Source organism: Mauremys mutica, chromosome 14 (assembly GCF_020497125.1).
Source record: "Mauremys mutica isolate MM-2020 ecotype Southern chromosome 14, ASM2049712v1, whole genome shotgun sequence".
In the NCBI taxonomy this organism is placed as follows: Eukaryota; Metazoa; Chordata; order Testudines; family Geoemydidae; genus Mauremys; species Mauremys mutica.
Window position 1 is genome coordinate 41,029,177 of NC_059085.1, and position 21,693 is coordinate 41,050,869.

The following is a 21,693-nucleotide window of genomic DNA, read 5'->3' on the forward strand; positions in this document are numbered from 1 at the left end:
GGATAATGATGGGACTAGTGTAACTAGAAAAGTAGCCTGGCATGCTGGCCTAATAACCAAGAGAGGGCTAAGATTGAAAAGCAGAAAACAGGCAACTGAGCATGATCCAGATTGCTCTTTTCAGCATCAGAATGAAATCAAAATACATGTACATGCCCCAGGCTCTCTGAGACATTAATTCTGCTTCACTCTGAGCTTTCGCATATCACTGTCATGGCACCTCACTGGCAGACTCCAAAGCATCCAGTAGAATATATTTTTGTGTGTGTGCACATGCGTGTGCCAATTATCAAACAACGCCTCTCGAGCAATCTTTGCTTTGCAAACATCTCTAAGAATTTGCTAATATTTATTTTAAGTCGGTAAAAAGCAGAAACACTTGGGAGTCCCTGAGGTGGGGGGAAAACCCAAAACCATATATATATATATATATAAATATATATATCCAATGGATTACAGCTTTAGTATCACTAAAAACAATAATAAAAAAAATTCACGGGGGGCAGCAAAAAAGGGCCAGGGATCCAGTTGAAATCAGTGCAAGTCCTTGTTTAATATCAGCATCATGTCTATCTCAGTCCATTTGTTTTATCTACTTGTGCCCAGAAGTGTTTAGCCTTCTGGAGATCTTGCTTGGTAAGCTGGCTGGGTTTGTTGCATTTGAAAGAAAATGACTTGGAGGACTGTTTTGCAGCCCTGTGACAGTGTGAAGTCCCCATCCCTTGCACAGGCACATGTGTAACATTGACTGCCTTGGAATTTCTGTTTCCTTTAGCAGATTCAGCTGCAGCTGCTGTGATGGAGAAACTAAATGCTAACCTTAAATTAAAACAAGACAACAAATAAGCACAAACATAACCGAAGTCCAGCCATCAATCACACACACAGACACACACACACAGACAGAGAGTGCCTGATCAGTTTCCTGGTAACCAGACGTGCTGGAGCCTCTTGAGGATACCAGTAGAAACTCCTTTTCCTAGACTAAATTCGTACCCCAAGAACTCTTCTTCAAAGTGTTGCTCAGCTGCCTGGCTTGGTGGTGGTGATGAGGCCAGGGAGGGGAAAGCAGAGCACACCAGGGAGTGGAGTCTCAGGGATGCAGCAGCTCTGCCAAGGTGCTCAGGGTATCTAGATTTATGAGGGATCAGAAAGATTTTCTTTTGCGTTGTTTTAAAATAATATTGTGCGTTTCCCCGAGTCGAACGTCTTTGCTTTTCCTCCTTAAGACTCTTGAGGAACCACTTCCATCAGCTTCTGGCACAGGACTGTCACGGAAACTGAATAGGAGGAAACAAGAGCGCATTAAAGGTACCGGAATGCAAGTTTTACTCATTTCAGCCTGGAGAGCTGGTAACTTGTTTCATGATCCTCTGCCTCAAATGGCCTGACAGGGCAGCCGTCCCACTTTTTTCTTTCAAAGGAGTCTGTCTAAATACCTCATAGGTCTTCACTGCAAATCAAATACAGTAACTCTTTGCCTAACATTGCACTTATGTTCCTGAAAAATACTACTTTAAGCTTATACACGGTATAAGTTTTAAACAAATTTAATACTGTACATAGCGATGATGATTGTGAAGCTTGGTTGCGGTGGTGGAGTCAGAGGGTGGGATATTTCCCAGGGAATGCCTTACTGCTAAATGATGAACTAGCACTTGGCTGAGTGAGCTCTCAAGGGTTAACACGTTGTTGTTAATGTAGCTTCACACTCTACAAGGCAGCACAAATGGAGGGAAGAAACACAGCATGGCAGAGAGAGACAGAGACCCACAGAGAGAGAGAGAGAGAGAGTGTGTGTGTGTGTGTGTGTGTGTGACAGAGACACACAGTGCGTGTGTGTGTCACTCCATGCATCTGAAAGCTTATGCCCAAATAAATCTGTTAGTCTTTAATGTGCCACCAGACTCCTTGTTGTTTTTATGGATATAGATTAACACGGCTACCCCGATACGTACGTACGTACGTACGTGTGTGTGTGTGTGTGTGTGAGAGAGAGAGAGACGCATTGCCCCCACTCTAAGTACATTGACTTTTTAAGTAGATCAGCAAGCTGAGACAGTAGCTGCTGCCAGCAAGCTCCCTCCGTCCTGAGCCCTGTCGTGTCCCCCCAGCTCTGTGGAGATAGGGTACAGGAGCAGGGGAAGCACCCCTCTCCCTCCCTTCCCTCCCCTCCACCCCGCACAGCAAGCAGGAGGCTCCCGGGAGCAGCTCCACGGCAGAGGCCAGGAGCAGGACACGGCAGTGTGGGGAGGGACAGCTGAAATGCCCGGCAATTGATAGCCTGCTGGCCAGGTGCACAGGGAACTGAGGGGAGCTGACGGGGGGCTGCCGGTCCACCCTGATACCAAGCTGCAACGGGCTGCTCTTTCTGCAAGCAGTGGACAATGCAGGCGGCTGCCAAACAGTGTTATAAGGGAGCACTGCACAACTTTAAACGAGCATGTTCTCTAGTTGATCAGCAATGAAACAATGTTAACGAGGATGACATTAAGTGAGGAGTTACTGTACCAAGGCTATATGCTGCCTCACTTCTTATCCACAACTTCCATCTGTAACAGCAAGAGTTTGTGCATAGAATAAGCATAAAAATTAACCCGATGTCGGCGTCAGAGTATGTGTATTGACTACATGTACATTTCTAAATCCAGTCTTATTAACTGCACACTCATGGGAATGTACAGTAATAACTGATCATATGTGCACATGCCATTTAACCCGTGCATATAATTAAGGCCCAAATTTCAGAACTGTACATGCAGTTACTGCAGAGTCACAGTAATGGTGCATACACGTTGTGAGACAGCATTTTTGCTTGCCTGGTTCTGAATATCTGATCCTGTATATGCATTTTCCTTAAGAACACAGCAGCGTTGCACTGTCACAAGCAACCAACACAAGGGCAAATCAGAATGTGCAGCCCAATGCTTATGCACAACTTTGCAACAACAAAAGAGGGGGGCACATGCACAACGGAGGGGGGAGGAGATTTAGTTAGGAAACATTTCAACTGCAAATTTATGAGGGTGGTATAAATTGTAAGATTTTTTTGAAATCATAAGTTACCTTGACCGTGTCTTTTTAAAGTGTGTTTCAATGGTTCTGTGCCATCACTACTACACTGAGTGTTCTCTGCACATGAGACAATCTTGGCAGATACAATTAACAGGGATTCTGATGAGCTGGATCTGATCAGATTATCTACAGCAGGGGTTCTCAAACTGGGGGTCGGGACCCCTCACGAGGTTATTACATGGGGGGTCGCGAGCTGTCAGCCTCCACCCCAAACCACACTTTGTCTCCAGCATTTATAATGGTGTTAAATATATAAAAAAGTGTTTTTAATATATAAGGGGGGGTTGCACTCAGAGGCTTGCTGTGTGAAAGGGGTCACCAGTACAAAAGTCTGAGAACCCCTGATCTACAGTATGTTAATACATATGTGGGCATAAGGCTCATGTGCGCCTAATTAGACACGTGTCAGATTTCTTATTTTGTGTTCTTGGACTATTTTCTCTATTCTCTGTTTAAAAGCCTGTCCTGGTGGAACATAATTAATATGCTAATTTGCAACTCAGCCGCTGTGGAAATAGCTTTACCAAGAACTAAGCCTGATACTTAGAATTAAAAGGAAAAAAAAAAAAAAAGTCCTGAGCACTGTTAAAAAGCACTGTTCTTGTTAATAAAAAGCACATAGATAAGGTTTGGCATTTCTGCTTGTCTGCTTTTCTAGGTCAACCAGCTGTATTAGAGTCTCAGACAGATGGTGGAGTTTAGTTACTTAGACAACACAGCTTGACTTTCTTGAATCAGTTGTGCAGACAGAGATTAGGTGGTGCCAGGCAGAGCTTTCCATCCCTGAACACTCACTGTGGTGTAGACATTGACAGCTGAGACACACCTATATTACATGAATACCTTACAAATAAAGCTCCTAAGAGAATCTACCAGGATATTGCCCCTTCCCTGGCTGTGCTGCCTTACACTGATGGTAGGGAGGGCATTGAATGCACCAGGACCGGTCTCCACTGGCTGTGTGAAATAGACAACATGTTGGGGACTAATTCTGATCTCACCTTCGATTTTTACACTGTATCTCTATCCCCCTTCCCACCTCACCCAGCGGGATATTTTCCTCTGCTAATAAAGCTGAGACACTGCAGCTCTTTGGGGGGCATAAGGCAGCCTCAGCAGCTTGCTAGGGATTTATGTCCCAACGCAGCATCATTTCCCTGTTTGGGGGATTAGGGGGGAGGAGAAGGGAGGGGAAAGCTTCATGTGTTTGGTCTGTGATTTGCCATTACAGCAGGGGGACCATCATTCTGGGTGCCTGGCCCACAAGCTGACCAACCCATTACCAGTTGGACTGTTAAACAGAAACCCATTGTAGACCTTTGCAATACGAATTACAGCCAATGCTACCTGCCTGAGCATGCTTAGTATGGCGCCAAAGACAAAGGTGCACCCTGAAAAGGCTGACGGCTGTAGCTATAACTTACAGATGCTTTGGAGGATCCACTTGGGTTTGTTTTTCCACCAAACCCCAAAGATGTAAACGGGGATCCCACTGAGGATGATAGCAAAGCCGATAGCACATTCCACTGGTGTCATCCAGAAGGAGACCACGATCAGGAATAAGCAGGCCAGGATGAAGAAGATGGGCAGCAAGAGGTTAACCTGGACACAGGAGACAAGAAAGGGATGGGAAGTTAGTTAAGGAGGATCTGAAACAGAGGCAATTGAAGTTTATCTCCCTGCAATGTGTGTGGTGGGTTCTGACCTGGGAGGGGAAGTGTTTAGATTCTGAGAGAGACTCTTTGCAGATGCTACCCCTGACTGCTCACCACTGTGAATGAGAAGTTGTGGATTTTTAGTTTCGCTCTTCATCCATCAACCGTAGCAACACCCTGGAGAGCTAGAAGTATTATCACCCTTGTTTTACAGAGGACATAAATAGGGCACTTGAAGGGCTGGGCGGCCTAGTAGTTAGCATACCTGACTTCTGGCCCCTTTTTTACCCTGGCAGAGGTGCCTGGTTGCTAACCTTAGATGAGGAACTTTCTGGACTCCACTCACATCGGAGTCTCAGCCCTTAAGGGGATATGGTAGAGGGACCCTGGCCCACCCTCTCCATCCGGTCCCAGCCCAGGGCCCTCTGAAGCAACACTGGCTAAGTCCACTGCTCTGGACTACTTCCTACTGGTGTCCCTTCAGTCTGAGGTGTGGCCCCTATTGTCCAGGCTGTAGTGACTCATCTGGAGTAGCACCCAGGCTGTTAGTGGCATCCTGCCACGGCCTCATGTCCCTCTGGGCGTGGGCAGATGTAAGTGTGGAGGGTGCCTAGCCTCACAACGGCCTTCCAGTCAAACAGTACAGTCTGCTCAGTGCTGGGTGCGTGCCAGTCTCTCTCGGTCAGGGATGCAGCACTGCTCCCTGGCGGCTGTCCTGGCCATCAGACTTGTAGTGATGCTCCCCTCCCAGAGAGAGGCAGAGTTACCTCCTGCCTCTTCGCCAGTTAGCCCTGAACTGAGCCAGGCTCTCTCCTTTCCTTCCCCCTCCAGTCCTGGAGCTGGCTGCAGGTACAGATGGATGGGGCTAGCAGGGCCCACAGGCTCTCATCAATCCTTTACTGCTGGTGTGACATTTCTCTGCTCCATCACAGAGAGGCCAAGTGACTTGCCTAAGGCCACACAGCAAATCCCCGACGTACACGGAATCGGAACCAAGGAGTTCTTGGCTCCCAGTCCCATGCTCAGTCCTTCCATTATATATAAAACTATAGAGTGTCTCAACTAACAGTCCCGAACGCAGCAGTACGGCTAACGTGAGCTGTAGCGATTTAGGTCATTGCTTTAGAACACCACAGTACTCTTAAAATAAGGGAGCAGAGCCCAGCTTTCAGGAGGGAAGCCGCTTGCTAAGAGCCATCTTGGGAGCACTGATCTGGGAAGGTTGGTAACGTTTGCTGCTTTTTGGCCGTCGGTGGCTTGGTGGGGATTTGAGTGCGCTTGGAAGATGATGGCAGAGCATGCCTTTAAGAAGGGCTGAATGACTCCAGTGATTGACATGATCTTGGCCTCTAACCAGATGGGCCCATTGTGCTGCCAGGGTGGCCAAGGACAAATCAAATAAAGTTATCTCCCATGTAGTTTGTTTTTTAAACAAATATTTTAAGTCGATTTCACGCTGGTACAAAGCATTCAGTTGAGAGCCACACGGGCTGACGTCCTTTACTAATAATCCCCTGAGCAGGTTTAGCACGGAGAGCTTTCCCGTGTGCTGCCCTGCCAAGGTACTGCACCCCTGACGTGGAGGGAATTTCCATGACCCAGGTGTCTCAGCCCTGGGCCTCTATACCAATGAGGGAGCCAATGAGCGTCAGCCGAGATGGAGTTTTGTGCAACGTGGATTCCCGCCTACCAGGAACCAGTCTGACACCAGCCACTCATTTCACATAGGCCTCTGTTCGTTCACATCTAACTTGGCTTGCTCTAAAGTTGCCCCGCCGCACAGTAAAGCAGCTGCATTTTCCACTCCTCCCTGCACAGATTTTTTCACCCTTACTGCTGAGGGAGAAAATTTCTATACGTGGAAGTCACATCCTAGAACACAAATGAACTGCCCCTCTCCCGCAAGTGCCACCATAAAGCCTCCAATCCTGCCACCTTCCCACTAGCATCACAGAACCCCGAGCATGGAGGGGAACGCTCTGCGTCTGCAGGGCTACCCGCTATGCTGCCAACACCATCCTCACCTTGATGGGCCTTTCCAGCTCCGGCTTCTTGTAGCGGAGCCAGATCATGCCGACGATGGCCAGAGCCACGCAGAGCCAGTTGAAGAAGCTGAAGAAGTTGATGACGGAGAAGATGTCATTGGAGAAGGCGTACAGCAAGGTCATGAAGCACTGCGGCCAGAAACAGAAGCCATGAGCAAAGGGACAGGCAGGAGAGAACACTCACACTACTAACGACAAGTGTCTGAGAGCAACTGCCAACCATCCAAGAACTGTGAAGGATTTCTAGGCATACACAGAAGAGGTGGCTTAATTTTTTACTAATTTAACCAAGTCTGATCACTGCATGGAATTATTTCAAAGTGAAACTTGCAATCCAGGGCTATGCAATGGGGATGAGGGCCATATAAACACACAGAGAGAAAAAGGAGGGTGGGGTTTTGGAGGATGAAAAGGAGGGGAATTTTCTTAGTGCTCAGGAAACTAAGAGTCTGAACGAGTCGGTCAGAATCAGTCACATTAGGAACAGGAAGGCGCTATGGAACATTTCCCCACACAGCTCTGCTGAATGCACCTCTGTTCTGACACATGCTACCTCTTGTATTCCCGGCCAGAGCACCCTCTATGCAGCTCACTCGATGCATTTCAATCACGACCAGCAGGGATCCCTGCCACAGCTGTACCAATGCCTCCGAATCCGGTCCTGCAGCACCCGCTGCTCTTTCCATCTTGGCATGCGCTCTGTGTGGGCCCCCTGCCCCTCCCCCCAGCTATTCCCATTGCAGACCGAGAATTTGAAGCGCCGTCAGTCTTGCAAGGATGTGTGAGGTGGGATCGAGCTGAAACATGGACTGGATGATTCAGCAGGGATCTCCACTAAGCTAACTGAATCTGTGACCAGGTGATAGACTATGTGCCCTTCACTTCCTCTTTCACCCAGCCACACTTCCTTCCAAAGGTTTTTATTCTGAAGTGCAGAGACGTGTTCTTTTTGCCCCCGAAGACTGAAACTACAGCTGCTGTTCTACAGCTGTGGATGCTCTGACAGCGTCAGAGAACATCCGGAGAAAGACTGTGGCACCAAAGTGACACACATTTTCCCCAGGGACCACCCACGACTTTTCAATTTACTGAAGCTGGTGGCAGTCTGGATTCTCTGCTGCAAAACTTCTCCCCTCCCCCAGGTTCCTAAAACAGTGACTTAAGGTACAGTGGTAACAGCTGACACTAACTTACATGCATATAGCCTTATCAATGTCACCCGGCATTTCAGCTTCCTGTGTAGTGCTGCTCTCTCACTAGGACATCCTCACCCCATGCACTTTATTAAACCTAGCAAGACACGTGGGGCCTGGGAGGACTATTCCCTATGGCATACTGGCAGACACTTTGGGGATCGGCAAAAGGAGATGGAGGAGGTTCACCTTCCACTGGGACAACAAACAGAGATTGCTTGTTTGGATTCAGTGGAGTATCCCACGGCCATTTTCCTGCAGCCCCAGCAGGGGCAGGCATTGATGGACCTTGGCTTGCTCCACCGTCTCGATCAGTTGTGTTCTCTCTGCCATGCACCACCTTAATCTGAAAGCCCACAGGACACTTACTGTGAAGATGAGAGATGGCATCGGAGTGAGAAGCTTGGGGTGAATCATGGACAGGACAGAGGGCAGGTGACCCTCCCGGGATCCCACGAAGAAAAGCCTGAGGGCAACAGAGCAGTTACTTCACCTGGCACAAGTGCTTGGGAGTCACTCACTCAGTCCAGGTTTGCATTCAGTACAAAACAAGGTACAACGGCGTGACAGAAGCATAGGCATTTTGGAGTGAGCCAGGCTGAAATAACACTCTGAACCCAACCTGTAGTACGTAGTCATGCACTGCTATTCCAAGTGGCAATTGTGTGCCACTTATGCTCCCCACCACTGCTATTAATTATTTGCATTAGAGTGGCACCTGTTGAGATCAGGGCCTCAACATGCTGACTTCTGCACATATGCAGCTTGCCTTCTACACAGAGAAGGCAGAGGGTGGGAGGAAGAAAGTTTTCTTAGCTACATTTTACAGATGGGGAACCAAACCAGCGCGATTAAGTGCCTTAGTCCAGGTCGCACAGGGAGTCTGTGGCAGAGCCGAGACCGGAACCCAGCTCTCCTGGGTGTCAGTCCATTGCCATCCTCTCTCTTCTTTTGGGGGAATCCTCAGTCTTTGTTTTTGAGGCTTTATAAGCATCTGGGTTTACATTGAAAATGCTTTCTTGAGCACTGCTGTTAAAGTCCAAGTCTATTTATTAGGGTGACCAGACAGCAAGTGTGAAAAATCGGGATAGGGTGGGAGGTAATAGGCACCGAATATCGTGACTGTCTCTATAAGATTGGGACATCTGGTCACCCTAGTACTTATTTAGTCTGCAGCTGAAGACACCCAACGACTTCAAAAGGATTTTGCCCAAAGACAGTGAGACGAAGGTCTCCGCAAGGATTCAGGATTTGGCCTTTGGATACTGTTTAAGGCAATGATACTCTGCTCACGAGCTGCAAGTGGCTCTTTAATGCGTCTCCTGCAGCCCTCTGCAGCACATGATATTAAAACACTGGGGGATCTAAGTTAACCAATCTAAGTTATTAACCAATCAGGATACTTTTACTGCGTTATTAACCAACTGTAGCTGATAAAATACTTGGTCAGTCATTTTGCTGTGAGAATTATATACATATATATTTATTTACAGGCACAGTGACTAATCTGTCTTCATTTGGAGCGGTCCTCACAGGAGCGTAGATATAGATAGATATATATTTTAAATGAAACACTGAATTCACATGACTGTGGCTCTTTGGGATAATGTCGATCGCTAATTTGGCACTGAGGTCCGAGTGTCACTGATCTAAGGCCTTTCAAAAAAATGACCACTCTCACTCCTTACATAGTGCACTGCCCCCTCCCTCTCTGCATCTGTCCAGCGGCAGAACCTCAGAGACCCCGCTCCTGTGAGGACAGCTCCAAACGAAGACAGGTTAGGCCCGGTGCCTGTAAATGGGATCTGCAGTACTGAGCAAAAAACCTACCGAGAAGAAGTGAAGAGGGATCCATTGACAGACCCAAAACAGGATAAGCCAACGAAGACGGGTATGATCCAAGACATCACGCCAAGGTGATAGTTCCCAAAGTCCTACAAGGAAGCAACATTCCATCAGCAACTTGCCTACAGGGACTCGTATCTATTTACCCAGACAAGTTTTTAACATATAAAATACCTCATTCATGTTGACTATACACACACAGACCGCTGAAGATTTTTCATACTGCCTTTTTCACACGCCCAAAGCATTTTACAGAATTACATGATTGACAGAAGGCACTTCCCTGACATGCAGTCATCTCTGGGGCAGAACATGACATCCATTAGAACAGCTTCAGCAATACCACACAATGGTTTAGGACAGAAAGTCTAGGAAAATATTGGATCCAACTGCAACGGCAGGAGGATTCACATATGCAAAATGTCAATTTAGTCCAGGACACTGGAGCAGACACCCGTTTTGGCAGGAAGTGCCATGGGCTCTTTAATGAGTCTCAGTTTTACGTCTCAGTCTGATTCATCCCAATATTGCTCCAATTTTATGCCAGTGCAATTCCGCTATTTCATTGGAGTCACTTCAGAATAAAACTGGAGTAATGCAACCAGAACTGGTATCTCTAGCAGCACAGTACCAGATAGCACCGTGCTGGTGTGTGGGTTCACTGTTACTCACAGGAGAGAGTGCTGCCTGCTGAACTACCAACACCAATCTATGCAGGATTGGAGGGTTCCCCACCAATACCGACCATGCCCAGTCTTGCTTAGCTTCCGAGTTCACACAAAGCTGCCCACTCTCCATAGGGCCAGTGAGCAGGAGTTCTGTGCGTGCTTTAATTTTAACTATTAGAATAATGCTTATTTGTTTGTTTTTTTTAAATTCAAGTGCAGATAAAGCCAACTGATACTTGGAGACACCAGCCCGGTTCACTATTGATGGAGTGACCTTTTCCAATAAATGTCACACTCTGGTAACTGATCAGACAGTTACATGGCCGGTAGTTGGCAGCTAGGGTTATTTATGAACAACAATGCCATTTATTTCCCTCCCCCACCCTTGCTTATCGCTCTGATTAATCCAGCTCATGTGGGGACAACCCTTCCCCGCCTCCCATCTCCTGTCAAACATCAGCTTCTTATAAGCAGCCATGATAAGTGTTGAATGAATGGGGAGATCCAACTAGAGATAGCACGAGGGATTCAGGCAGCGGAGAGAAATAGATAAGAGCATTTTTTATGTGACTCATCTTACCACGGCCACGGCTTCAGACGACAGCATTTGTTCTGTTGACAGGGTAGTGAAGTAAGCCAAGTTCGTCAACACGTAAACTAAGGTGACTATGGGCAGTGAAATGATGATGGCTAGAGGCAGGTTTCTGGGAGGAAGAGGGAAATCATAACATATTAGGATCTGGGGGCTCTGAAGATCAGTTGGAGACATAATTCGAGATGCTGCTGTTGCAGAGACCAGCCTTTCTGAATAGGTTTTTGCACTGGGTTAAAGACTGCCCAATTTATTCTGCTTTTTTTGGTCTTGCAGAGGGTCCAATCTGGACTCCATCCTCCTTGGAGAAGTTGAGGAGACAATTCCAAAAATAAAAGTAGCCCAGGATGGTGGCTGGAAGGCAGAGGGAGATGGACTCTTGGGGGGAAGACAGGTTGTGAGTGGACTCTGGCTGAGCAAATGGTGCTCGGGTTCAAGGCACAGACTTTCATTTGAAGAGCTCACAGGGGCCTCCTGCCAGATACCAGAGTCAGAACATGCACAGTAGTCTGCTGGCCAGAGGATAAGCACTTGTGCTTGTGGCTGTCTACAAAGGAGACAGGAAGGTCAGGCTGTAGCTGAGAGTCACCAGAAAGCTGGCTGGGCCCCTGAAACCTAAACAAACCCTCAAAGAGAAGCTGGTGTGAAGGCAGATTTGCCCTTCCTGATAGGCTAACTTATTTTAAGCAAACTAATTTTAAAAGGAAATCTTTCTTAATGCAGCAGACAATCTGCCTGTGGAGCTCAAAGCTGCAGGAGGTTAGGGAGTCAACAGAGTGGCTGCATTCGGAAAGGGGTGGACAATTACTGTCTACAAAAACATGTGTAATTACACATGTCAAGGAAAGGGTAAAAGAATCTCATGCTTCGCAGCACGAGCTGATCACCACAGGGGTCAGGAATTGGCCTAAACTGCAGCCAGTGATGCCGCTGGCAATCACGCATGGTTTGCACCTCTCCTGCAGGGATCAGGGATTTGCCAGAGATGTTCTGCTCTGGCAAGATCAATCCCATGTTACCAGATCCCCTCATATAACCCTGACATAGACATGTAACGGACAGAAAGGCCCATGCCTTGGGAGGAAAAAAATGCAGAGGTCAAGCGTGCGTGGCAGACAGTAAAACTTCACCCTGGCAAGCCCTCTGGCATTTTGGTGAAAATATACATTAGATAGGATTATGAAACTGCAATAAAGCAACAAATGCAAAGAAAACCCCCTTTCTGCCAGCAAGTCACAACTGTGAAGGAGCGGCTGCTGAGCCAGGCCAAGGAAATGGGACTTTCAAATGAGACCAGAGAGGGAAGGTGATTTAACAAGGGCTTCTCTTAGACAGAGATTTTCTTTTCCTCCTCCCTGCAGAAATCCCCATGCTGTACTAACGAAGAGCAGTCTCATTATCTAGCGTGCATTGCCCACAGCAGAGGTTTTGTTTGCCCCCAAACGAGAGCTTGTTTTACATTCCCTGGGATGGCTAGAGACAACACTTGCTACACACAAAGGGTGGCTTTACGTTAAGGGATGGAAGTGGCATTTAGAGGGTGAACAGCTGGTGAGTTTCTCTCTCTAGCCAAGAGCTTGCCATGTGATGCACATACCTGTAGGGGTTTATCATCTCCTCAGTGACAAAATTCAAGTAATTCCTGCAATTTAAAAGACAATGGTAATTCTGGTTACAGAGATCAATGAAGTTAGAAAAAGAATCCAGCAGCCTAACCCTAACCTCAACATGCATACGCAAGCCCCACTAGAGACAGACAAACCAAAGCATGCTCTGCAAAACCAAGGGTGGCCGCGTGTCTCAAATCTACGGCACAAGGGCCGAGGCTACCTACAAAACCTTCAAACAAAGGTGTTCTCTGCAGGTCTCAGCATGCAATGCAGCCAGCTTGCTTGGAATAAGATGGATCACTGCATGCCGAAACTTATGGTCAGCTAGCAGCGTACTGCCAGAGGAGGGCCACAATCTGCCTCTATTGTTATTGCAAATAAAGAGAGCCCAGGCTTCTGGGCACACATGTGAGAGTGTGAAGAGATTAATGAAGAAACCTGTAGGAGCGTTGGCTTGGAGTTGTCAATTGGCAGACTGATGTGTCAGTACTGACAAGCTGCTGGTCACAGCTGCAGGGCCCACAACCTCTACTCTGACCTTTGCTCCTACACAAGCCATGGGCACTGGCTTACCAAAATCCAGCCAGTTTGAACCAATGGCCCATATAAGGCATATTGCCTCTGAGTTCCTGCCCAAAATGAGGGATGGAGCCTTCTCAAGCCCAGAGCATGTGATGAGTCCTTTCTCCCATGCTGCCTTGGTTAGCTGGAATAGCCTTGCTCTCTTGCTGCACCTAAGTGTCCCCTGACTCTTCAAATATCCTTCTCCGTCTGTGACGATTCTGGCCCAACCAGACAATCCCACCTTATTTAGTGCCTCTTGGTTTCCATGGGGTCTGCTCACCATAGAACCTGGGCATTTTACCAGGCTGCCCCTAGACTTGCTCCCTGTTTTAAATACTGCAACTGACACCACTTGCTTGTACTTGCACATAGGGACTGGGGAGAGGCTGTAAGGATTGAGCATGAACAACACTAGACAAAAATGAAGCGATTGCACCGTTACCTGGGTGAGGAGCAGAGCTAGACTAGATGTTCTGGGCCATGCCCTCCCTGCCAACGCTCTCAAAGCGCTGAAGACAAAGAACTAAATGACACAGTCACTGCAATGAGTAATATGCCAGGATCTTACCAGCCTCCATAGGCAAAGAGACCGCTATACAAAGCCAGAACGATGTTCCCCACATCAACGTTTGTGCCTTCGAAGGAGTATTCAGGACTCAGGTTTGCCACATCACCTACATTGGGACAAAAAACAAACATGGACAGACTATTAAAAGGTGAGAAGCAGGCACAGGCTGAGTCCCAGAGACCTTTGCAGGTTGACACAGACAGGTGTTCGGCAGGGAAATGGTCTGGCAACACCCTGGGACAAAATCTGCCGATAGGGCATTAGTTTTGTTGATGCAAAGCAGGTTGCGTTTCTGTTAGAGAAGGCATAGACAAGTTTCTCTTGGGCTCATCTCCTACTGCGTTACTCCAGTTTCACACTGTGTGATTCCACTGCAGTAAAACTAGGATAAGTGAAATTAACAACTAACTACTTCCCACAGCGTGGATCGCGCTGACAGATAATGCCTCCTAGACACCTCCCCTCCCATTCACTGTTGCATAGCATCCCATCTGACAACGGCGACAACTGCTACATGGGAAAGTAACATGAGGGAGCTAATGTATTTTTAGCTTCTTTTGATGCAAGTTAGCAAGCAGAAATCAGGAGATGAAAGCCCCATGAAAGCAGACAGCTTTCCTAAGGGCACCTCTGAGCACCTAATCCCCAGCACCAAAGCCCACATGCTGTTTCTCCTGGACTCACCACTGCTGGAACTTGGTCTACACTACAAGCGCTACAGCCGCTGTAGCGTGTCTGGTAAATACGCCCTGTGCTGACGGGAGAGCGTCTCCCACCAACATAGCGCCAGTGTGGCCAACACGTAGGTTGCTGTAACTTGCGTCACTTGGGGGCGTCTTTTTCACACCCCGAGCGACGTAAATTAGATTGACTTAAGTGGTAGTGCAGATCTGCCCTAAGACACTTTATGTGCCAATAACAGAGTTTGGGGCCTTGATGCCATTGACTAAATTCCAAGTGGAACAATTCTATCCTGCCTCCCTAAAGCTCCCCAGCTGTTTCAACCGAATAGGGGATCCTCTCTTATTCCCTGTCCTAAATGGTTGTGCAGCATTGCTGGGTGACTGTTAAACAGCTGCTCCTTCCACCCCAGCGCTAGCTGCATTTTAGCAGTGGGTGGAATGATTCCTGCATTATGCAGCTTGCTTTGGGATCCTTCTGGCTGAATGATGCTTAAAAGACTTTGCTATTATATCGTCCTTCCACCAAAAGCTGCTTTTCCTCGATAAAGACCCAGGATTTTCTCTAGTTTCATCGGTGACCCAATAAAGCAGCATGTTATGGTATCCCCTTTGAATTGTGGGAAGGGAAGTGAGCTACTTTAGGGTCTAAATATCAAAAGTTCCTGTTATTTATCTACTATTTGAATTAAAAAGCCATAAAAAGAGGATTTGATTGTAAATTTACTGAAAGCCCTTCCAGCACACCCGCAGGGGTTATTTGTTTTGGTTTAAATCTCTCTGCGGCTGTTTTGTTTCATGCTGTTTGATCTGGAGCCTAAATCCAAGCCTGGGGTGGGGCCTCTCCTTCAATGAAACAAGTGCTCTCCTTTGTGAGGGAGGAAGACAGGGGAGCAGCACAGGATTTGGTGAGGCACGTTAGCATCTGACCAGCCGGGTTGCCTCCCATGTGATTCCTCTTACAGCAGGGATCTGCTCTAATCACACAGGCAACTGTTATCACATGGCAATCAGCAGCGCTGGGGGTTAACCCTTCTCCCTTTGGAAGGCTACATTCCACAGATTCATATCAGAGAAGGAAGAAAAGGGGTATTAAAAGCCAAGGCACCACTTTTTCCTTGTGCTGCAAAATTTTAGCTCCCCCGCACCACAGGGCTTTCAGCAGCATCACGTTTACCCAGGCTGGCCAGAAAAGGAACACACAAAATAAAGCTGGGTGACAGGGAGACTCTAGAATCACGCACATTTTCATCCAGTAGCACTTTCTATCAACGAGAAAGGGCAGCTTTCCCCTGCAATATGATGAGTCTGGGCTAGTTTGCTGGGGCAGGCTCTATGTAGGAGCCAATGGGAGTTACCCACTTCAATGGCCTGTTTTGATACTGGTCCCTCCCACCTGAGCCCTGCCTTCCATCGCACATGGTCTCCTCTTCACTGTCTGTCTCTGCCCAGCTGCCATTGCGCCTTCGCCCAATTAAGCCTTTAGCAGGCCCCTAGTGCCAGCAGCAAGTGGTCCCCTCCATTCCCCATGTGATGGCCTGTGCTATCCAAGTCTGCTCCTGCTGAGGCCCGTGTTCTGATCAGGACACCTCCTGCATGCTGCCCTTGCCATTGCATGTTCCTCTGAATCACAGGAGGGAGTCAGAGTTGGCTAAGGAAGCTAGAGGCAAGTGGATCTCTACCAGATACCCAGGCAATTCAGAATTGCCACCAGCCAAGCAGATTCTTCCTTTTGTAAGGCGCGTGGTTGCTTGCAGGGCGTGAGTACACAGAACAACGAGATCTCTAGGCATGAAAGAAATCAAATAATCCTGGGCATGATCTTGGGATGAGAACTTGTCAACCCTCAAAGCGGTAACTGGAAATTCTTAAGCAATTAACAGAATTAATACATAATTGATAGATCAGGCTACACTGCAACCTACTCAGGTGTGTTTCTTTACCCCAGAACCTTGCCAAGGACACTGAGGTGATTACCACTGAAGGACGGTTCTGTTATAGTGGTAACAGATTGTCCAGGGCTCTAGCACTACTTTTTTTCCCAACAGTCCATAGATCTCGCTCTGCCTTTCCCCTGGCTGGAGCACACAGTAACCGTCTGTTGCCAAAGCCAAGCAGAGCAGCGACTCTCAAGCTCGTGGCCAGAAGCCCAGCATCCCCGAGTCGCCGGCCAGAAATCCGTGCTCGCCAGTGCAGGAAATATCCCCCAGCTGGGAACTCTAGCGCTTCTGTGCAAAGAGGGTTTGTTTAGTTCTAATCCGGATTCGGTGCCGTGCTGCGCTTCACAGACGCCTTGGCTTGGTGTCAAGGAGACTGGCTGCCCTTTCAGGGCACATGATCAAACAGAAGTGAAATTTGCCACAGAACATGTGCTACAGAAGCAGTGTTTAAGCACAACAGGAACAATAAAGCATAACTTTTCATTATTCTTTGGCTGGGCTGGGCTGGGCTGGGTGTGTGTGTGTGTGGGGGGAGGAATAGGACACACACACCCCTGCACTTGCCATAGCATGTACCTAGCCCATGCCTTTGCAGCACCGAGCTGCTAGTCCGCAGGGATGGAGTCAAACAATAGCATTGTAGACACTGTGGCGTGGGCTGGAGTTCAGGCTCTGAAGCCTAGGGAGCGGGGTGGGCTTCAGAGCTCAAGCTCAAGGCTGAGTCACAACTACAAAGTGCCGTCTACCCCAGTGGTGGGCCCATCAGGGTAATGTGATTGCGGGCCGCAAGACGTTTTGTTTACGTTGACCTGATTGCGGGCCACAGGGACGTGCTGGCCACCGCTTCCCGCAACGCCCATTGGCTGGGAACGGCGAGCCGCAGCCACTGGGAGCTGTGGGGGGGCTGTGCCTGCAGACGGTCAATGTCAGCAAAATGTCTCGCGGCCCCCAACCAGACTACCCTGATGGGCTATATGCGGTTGCCCACCACTGGTCTACACAGTTATGTTTAGTGTGGTAGCATGAGCCCAAGTCTGTTGACTCGGGCTGGAAGGCTCGATTCCGCGGGCTGCGTAGACGTGCCCTGAGTGGTTTAATGACACAGTCCGCCTTCCCATTCATTAGCAAATGTATTCTGGAGGGCACATCCCACCTGAGCAGACATCTTCCCACCCTGCTCCAAAGTTCCATCTCCCCATATCAGGCAGCAGCAGCACATCCCTAGGGACATGCTTAACTGCACCTGTAACCCATATGTACACAGACGTGGCAGCCAACGCGTTACATGTTGTGGCACAATAAAGATCACACCCAGCTGGCAGTCCAGAAAGGTCTTCCCCATGGGCCAAGCCCTAGAAGTCTCACTGATGAGCCTGTCTGACTTCATCCACCCGTCTCACGAACAACGCTTGCTGAAAAGGGCCCGACATTTAAGCTGGAGATTCAGGGAATTCTGTTTGACACAGACAAGCACAGCATCTCCCACCCTCTTACTGCACGGCTCAGTTAAATCTGCTGCATGCGCTCTGGAATCTGCGCAAAGGTACCCGTTCGCAGCTCACCCTGCCGGGGCCCACACATGCTCAATGGCGTCCAGTGCTCCCACGGAGCAGGATGTTACTACCGGTATATAGGTGAAGAACACTGGCTGCAGTGCTCCATTTATATCCACTTGCCCTTCCCTCCAGTTGATACCCCCTACTCTAAATACTGTCCGTTAGGAACACTGGCCTCGCCTCATAGCAAAAAGTGCTACAGAAGCAACATCCTCACTTCACCCTGCACCCTGTACAATTACACTCTGCTCACAAATTAACCACATTAAGGTAACGAGTTCCGACACAATCCCTATTTGCAGCTCTTGCCAGCCAACAAGACGCCTGTAATTCTACCTGTAACCTCTCTGCCACCCGGGGCCTTCGTGCAGAAGGAATTTTCATGCCATGTGCTGCATGTTCAGACCTTTTCTTTGAAAGCCCTCATTTTGTATCAGGTCATGTCCATTCCCGATTTAATAATGCAGGCTCTTCTATTGAGGTTGTAATTAAACATTTGTAGCTGGGCTAAATGCCAACGAGAGGGGAACGCAGCCATCTAAGTCAAAGAGCGAAGGGGAGCGACGCAGGGTTTTCCAAGTGGATCTAGCTCAGGAATGAAACCGAGCAAAGGGAAACATACGCTGGATGGTAGGGAAAGCTCCCAGTGACGAGAGCTACTCAGTTGGGGCAGTGGTGGAAGTCCTATCATCGGAGTCATTTACCGCCCCTCCCGCAAGGCAATGGTTTACATCGGACTCACGCAGGTGTTGCCAGCTTCTCATTTCTACAATCGGCCTATTCCTAGTGCTGCTGCCATACGTCCAGCCTTGCCTGCTGTTTGTATGACCGCTGCAAGTGAAGGAGCCTCATCTCTTCTCCTGAGGGGCAACCAAGCTTGAGAGACTCTGCTTCTGGCTAGGAAGGCATGCGCTGGGGATTTCAGCAAGAGGCAGAGCCGCCTCACCGCTTGTGAATCAGGACTCCTGGGTTCTATTCATGGTGCCTGCCACCGATGGGCGTGGCCTGGGGCAAGTCAGAGCATATTTCTGCATCTCAGTTCCCCCTTCTGTAAAATGTAATAACTCTTCCCTCCCCACAGCGCTGGGAGGGTTAGTTAGCTAACGTTTCATAAAGTGCTATTATTATTATTATTAAGAATAACAACAATAATAATCAAGACTTGGAGGCCCAAAGGGAGTTCTGGTTGCCAAATTCCTTCCCCTCATTATCTTCATCACGGAGCCCTGGGCTCTCACAGGAGGCCAGGGTAGGAAAGAAAGAACTACCTGTCCACTCAAGCTATGCTCCTCTGTAGGCTCATAAACCAGAAGGGGCAAAGGCTGCCTACAATCTACCTTCCTAACCACTGCATCAAACCACTCATCTGGGTGTGACTCCTGCTAGATCAGGACCAAAATGGTATTCCCTTAGCCTCAGGAAACAACCTTCTTGATAGCTTATTGAAAGCTGCAAAGCCCAAGGAATCCATTTCAACAGCATCTTCCCTACACTAGCACTGCAACACTGTGTACGCACACTGCACACTGCGTACACACATCTTTGCTGCATTCTTTGGCTCCTTTGCATTTTGTTGCTACCAAGGAAGCATAATCAAGCCCTTCCCCTGTGCAACCTGCTCCTGATTTCTTGCAACTTTTGTATCCACCAGTGTGGAAGCTGCTATTAAAACATACAGAAGTATTGACTCTACACTTATGGGGCCACGCAGGCTGGGAGTGGGTGAGGCGTGTGCCACAGGGCAAGCTTCCTTTGGGAATTAGAGAAAGCAAAGGTGGTGGTTAGAGACTTTAGAGAATGTGTCAAGTTACTTCAATTTTTATCTTAGGTGCAGACGGGGCACTTCACAAATAACCCCCACCCCTTTCCCATTAGGGCAGGCTAACGGCAAAATGGAAACTCCAAACAATCCAGTGCATTCACAGCCACTTCCCACCAGCTTATTTTATTGAGCACAGCAGGTTTAATCCACATCCATAGAAACTTGTAGCTGAGAAGGGGGTGGAGTGTGGAGGGAAGTCAGCCAACTAAGGTCCTGAATAGGGACTGATTTAAGGCCAACCAACTAGTTCTGTAACAGAGCCAACGACCCTTGGGGATGGCATAGCCACCCGTCTGTTGCTCGTACTCAGTTTCCAGGGCTGTAATTATCAGAGGCAACAACCTTTAATCATAGCTCCATTTCAGTAAGAAGCTGTGGGGAAAGTATAGCGTAAAACAAGAAAAGCTATCGATTGCATGGATCCATCAGTGGTGTAACCTGCTACTGCTACAGTCAAAGGCGATTTGGAGGTAAGACAGAGAGAAACTCTGGGGGTTGATGTGGAGGAAAAAAGAGCAAAATATGCAAGTGTTTAGTGCCATACCGTTAACAGCATTAGCACGGCTGTATTTTTAAATGGAACCTTTCATCTGATTTGCTGTTTTGAACCTAGCCTAGATCAGTAGTGGCCAAAAGTAATTTTTCCTTGGCCAGTTTGCAATGAACTGGTGGGTCTCGGAGCTTAAGCATCAACTCTGATGCGGCTAGGAGAAGGTAGTGCATTTTGGGTACCTGCAAATGAGCACCACTCAAATACAGACAGACGGATGATCACCCTGCAGAGGTATATAGCCACAGGCACAAGTGTTTTGCATATTTAGGGCTTGCAAACATGGTGTGGCCACGTGGCAGTGACGACGGATATACAGGGTGTACTACACTGCCTATGATCACTCCCTTCAAGCAACATTAAAATGTTGCGTCATCTCCTATGCCCGCACTGCGGGACAGTCTTCCATGTGCACCCTGCATAACTGCAATCACCACACACACAAATGGGCATTTGACCATACAGTCCCTATGACTGGAAGAGAAATCACAGCAATTGTGCCTGTATTTTTATGCACGTTAATTTTTTTGCACAGGCAACTGCACATGTGAAAAGTCTAGGTGTCGCTAATCCTGGCCTTGGTCACCAAGAGCTTTAACACAGCAGCTGGCAAGAACAAACTGTCTGGGTAAAGCTAATTATGCCTCCTCTCAAACTACAGCATGCGAACTGCGCAACACATTAACCTGCCACGCCCACCTGGCCTTAGGCAATTGGCATGCACCTGCATCAACTATGTCCACTTGGCCTCAGACATTAGCATCCATCTTTGCCTGGAGATTAAATTGGTGGTTAGAGAGCAACAAGCCCATAAAGAAATCCTGCATAATTGAGTTATTCACCCTCTAGTGTGAAATGCCTGATTAAGTCTTCAACATGCGGCCAGCCCGATATGATTTAGAGCTGTGTAGAATACTGTCTACTTTTCCAGACTCCATTCACTCTCCATTTTGATACCTTCACCCACTTTTCACACGCACACGATGACGAAGAGGAACGCTGAAGTTGATCTCATAACAGCAGTTTTCCTTCAAACCTCAAGTGCTGGTAGAAGGTGACAGATTGACAGCTATGGAAACAGCCTCTCTTCTCATCATATCCACCCAACAGGAACAGCACAGGCAACAAGAGGGCAAGCTTTCCTTACCCCCATCCCCGTACGTGCCTCAATCGTGATCTGCAGGGACAAATTCAAAAGACGAGAGGGGAGTTCGGTCTCCATAGCCCTTGGCCTCGCTGCTAGAGATCAGAAAATGGGAGGAAAGCAGGAGGAAGTTGTGGCGATGGGTTTTGCCATGTGGGTACCTGTCCACTAGGTATTTGCACTCTG

At 48.2% G+C, this 21,693-nt stretch overlaps 1 protein-coding gene across 1 annotated transcript in view; it reads right to left on the reverse strand.

Annotated features, from left to right (window-relative positions):
• Nucleotides 1-259: 259 nt before the first annotated feature.
• SLC7A5 (solute carrier family 7 member 5) overlaps nucleotides 260-21,693 on the reverse strand; it is a 54,662-nt gene continuing 33,228 nt past the window's right edge. Inside the window, exons 3-10 of the mRNA XM_044986909.1 lie at nucleotides 13,816-13,921; nucleotides 12,671-12,715; nucleotides 11,062-11,185; nucleotides 9,799-9,902; nucleotides 8,338-8,434; nucleotides 6,755-6,904; nucleotides 4,500-4,677; nucleotides 260-1,280 (exon numbers count right to left, since the gene is read on the reverse strand). Of these exons, the coding sequence (XP_044842844.1) occupies nucleotides 1,225-1,280; nucleotides 4,500-4,677; nucleotides 6,755-6,904; nucleotides 8,338-8,434; nucleotides 9,799-9,902; nucleotides 11,062-11,185; nucleotides 12,671-12,715; nucleotides 13,816-13,921 (860 nt within the window). The 3' untranslated portion in view covers nucleotides 260-1,224. The remainder of the gene's footprint in view (nucleotides 1,281-4,499; nucleotides 4,678-6,754; nucleotides 6,905-8,337; nucleotides 8,435-9,798; nucleotides 9,903-11,061; nucleotides 11,186-12,670; nucleotides 12,716-13,815; nucleotides 13,922-21,693) is intronic.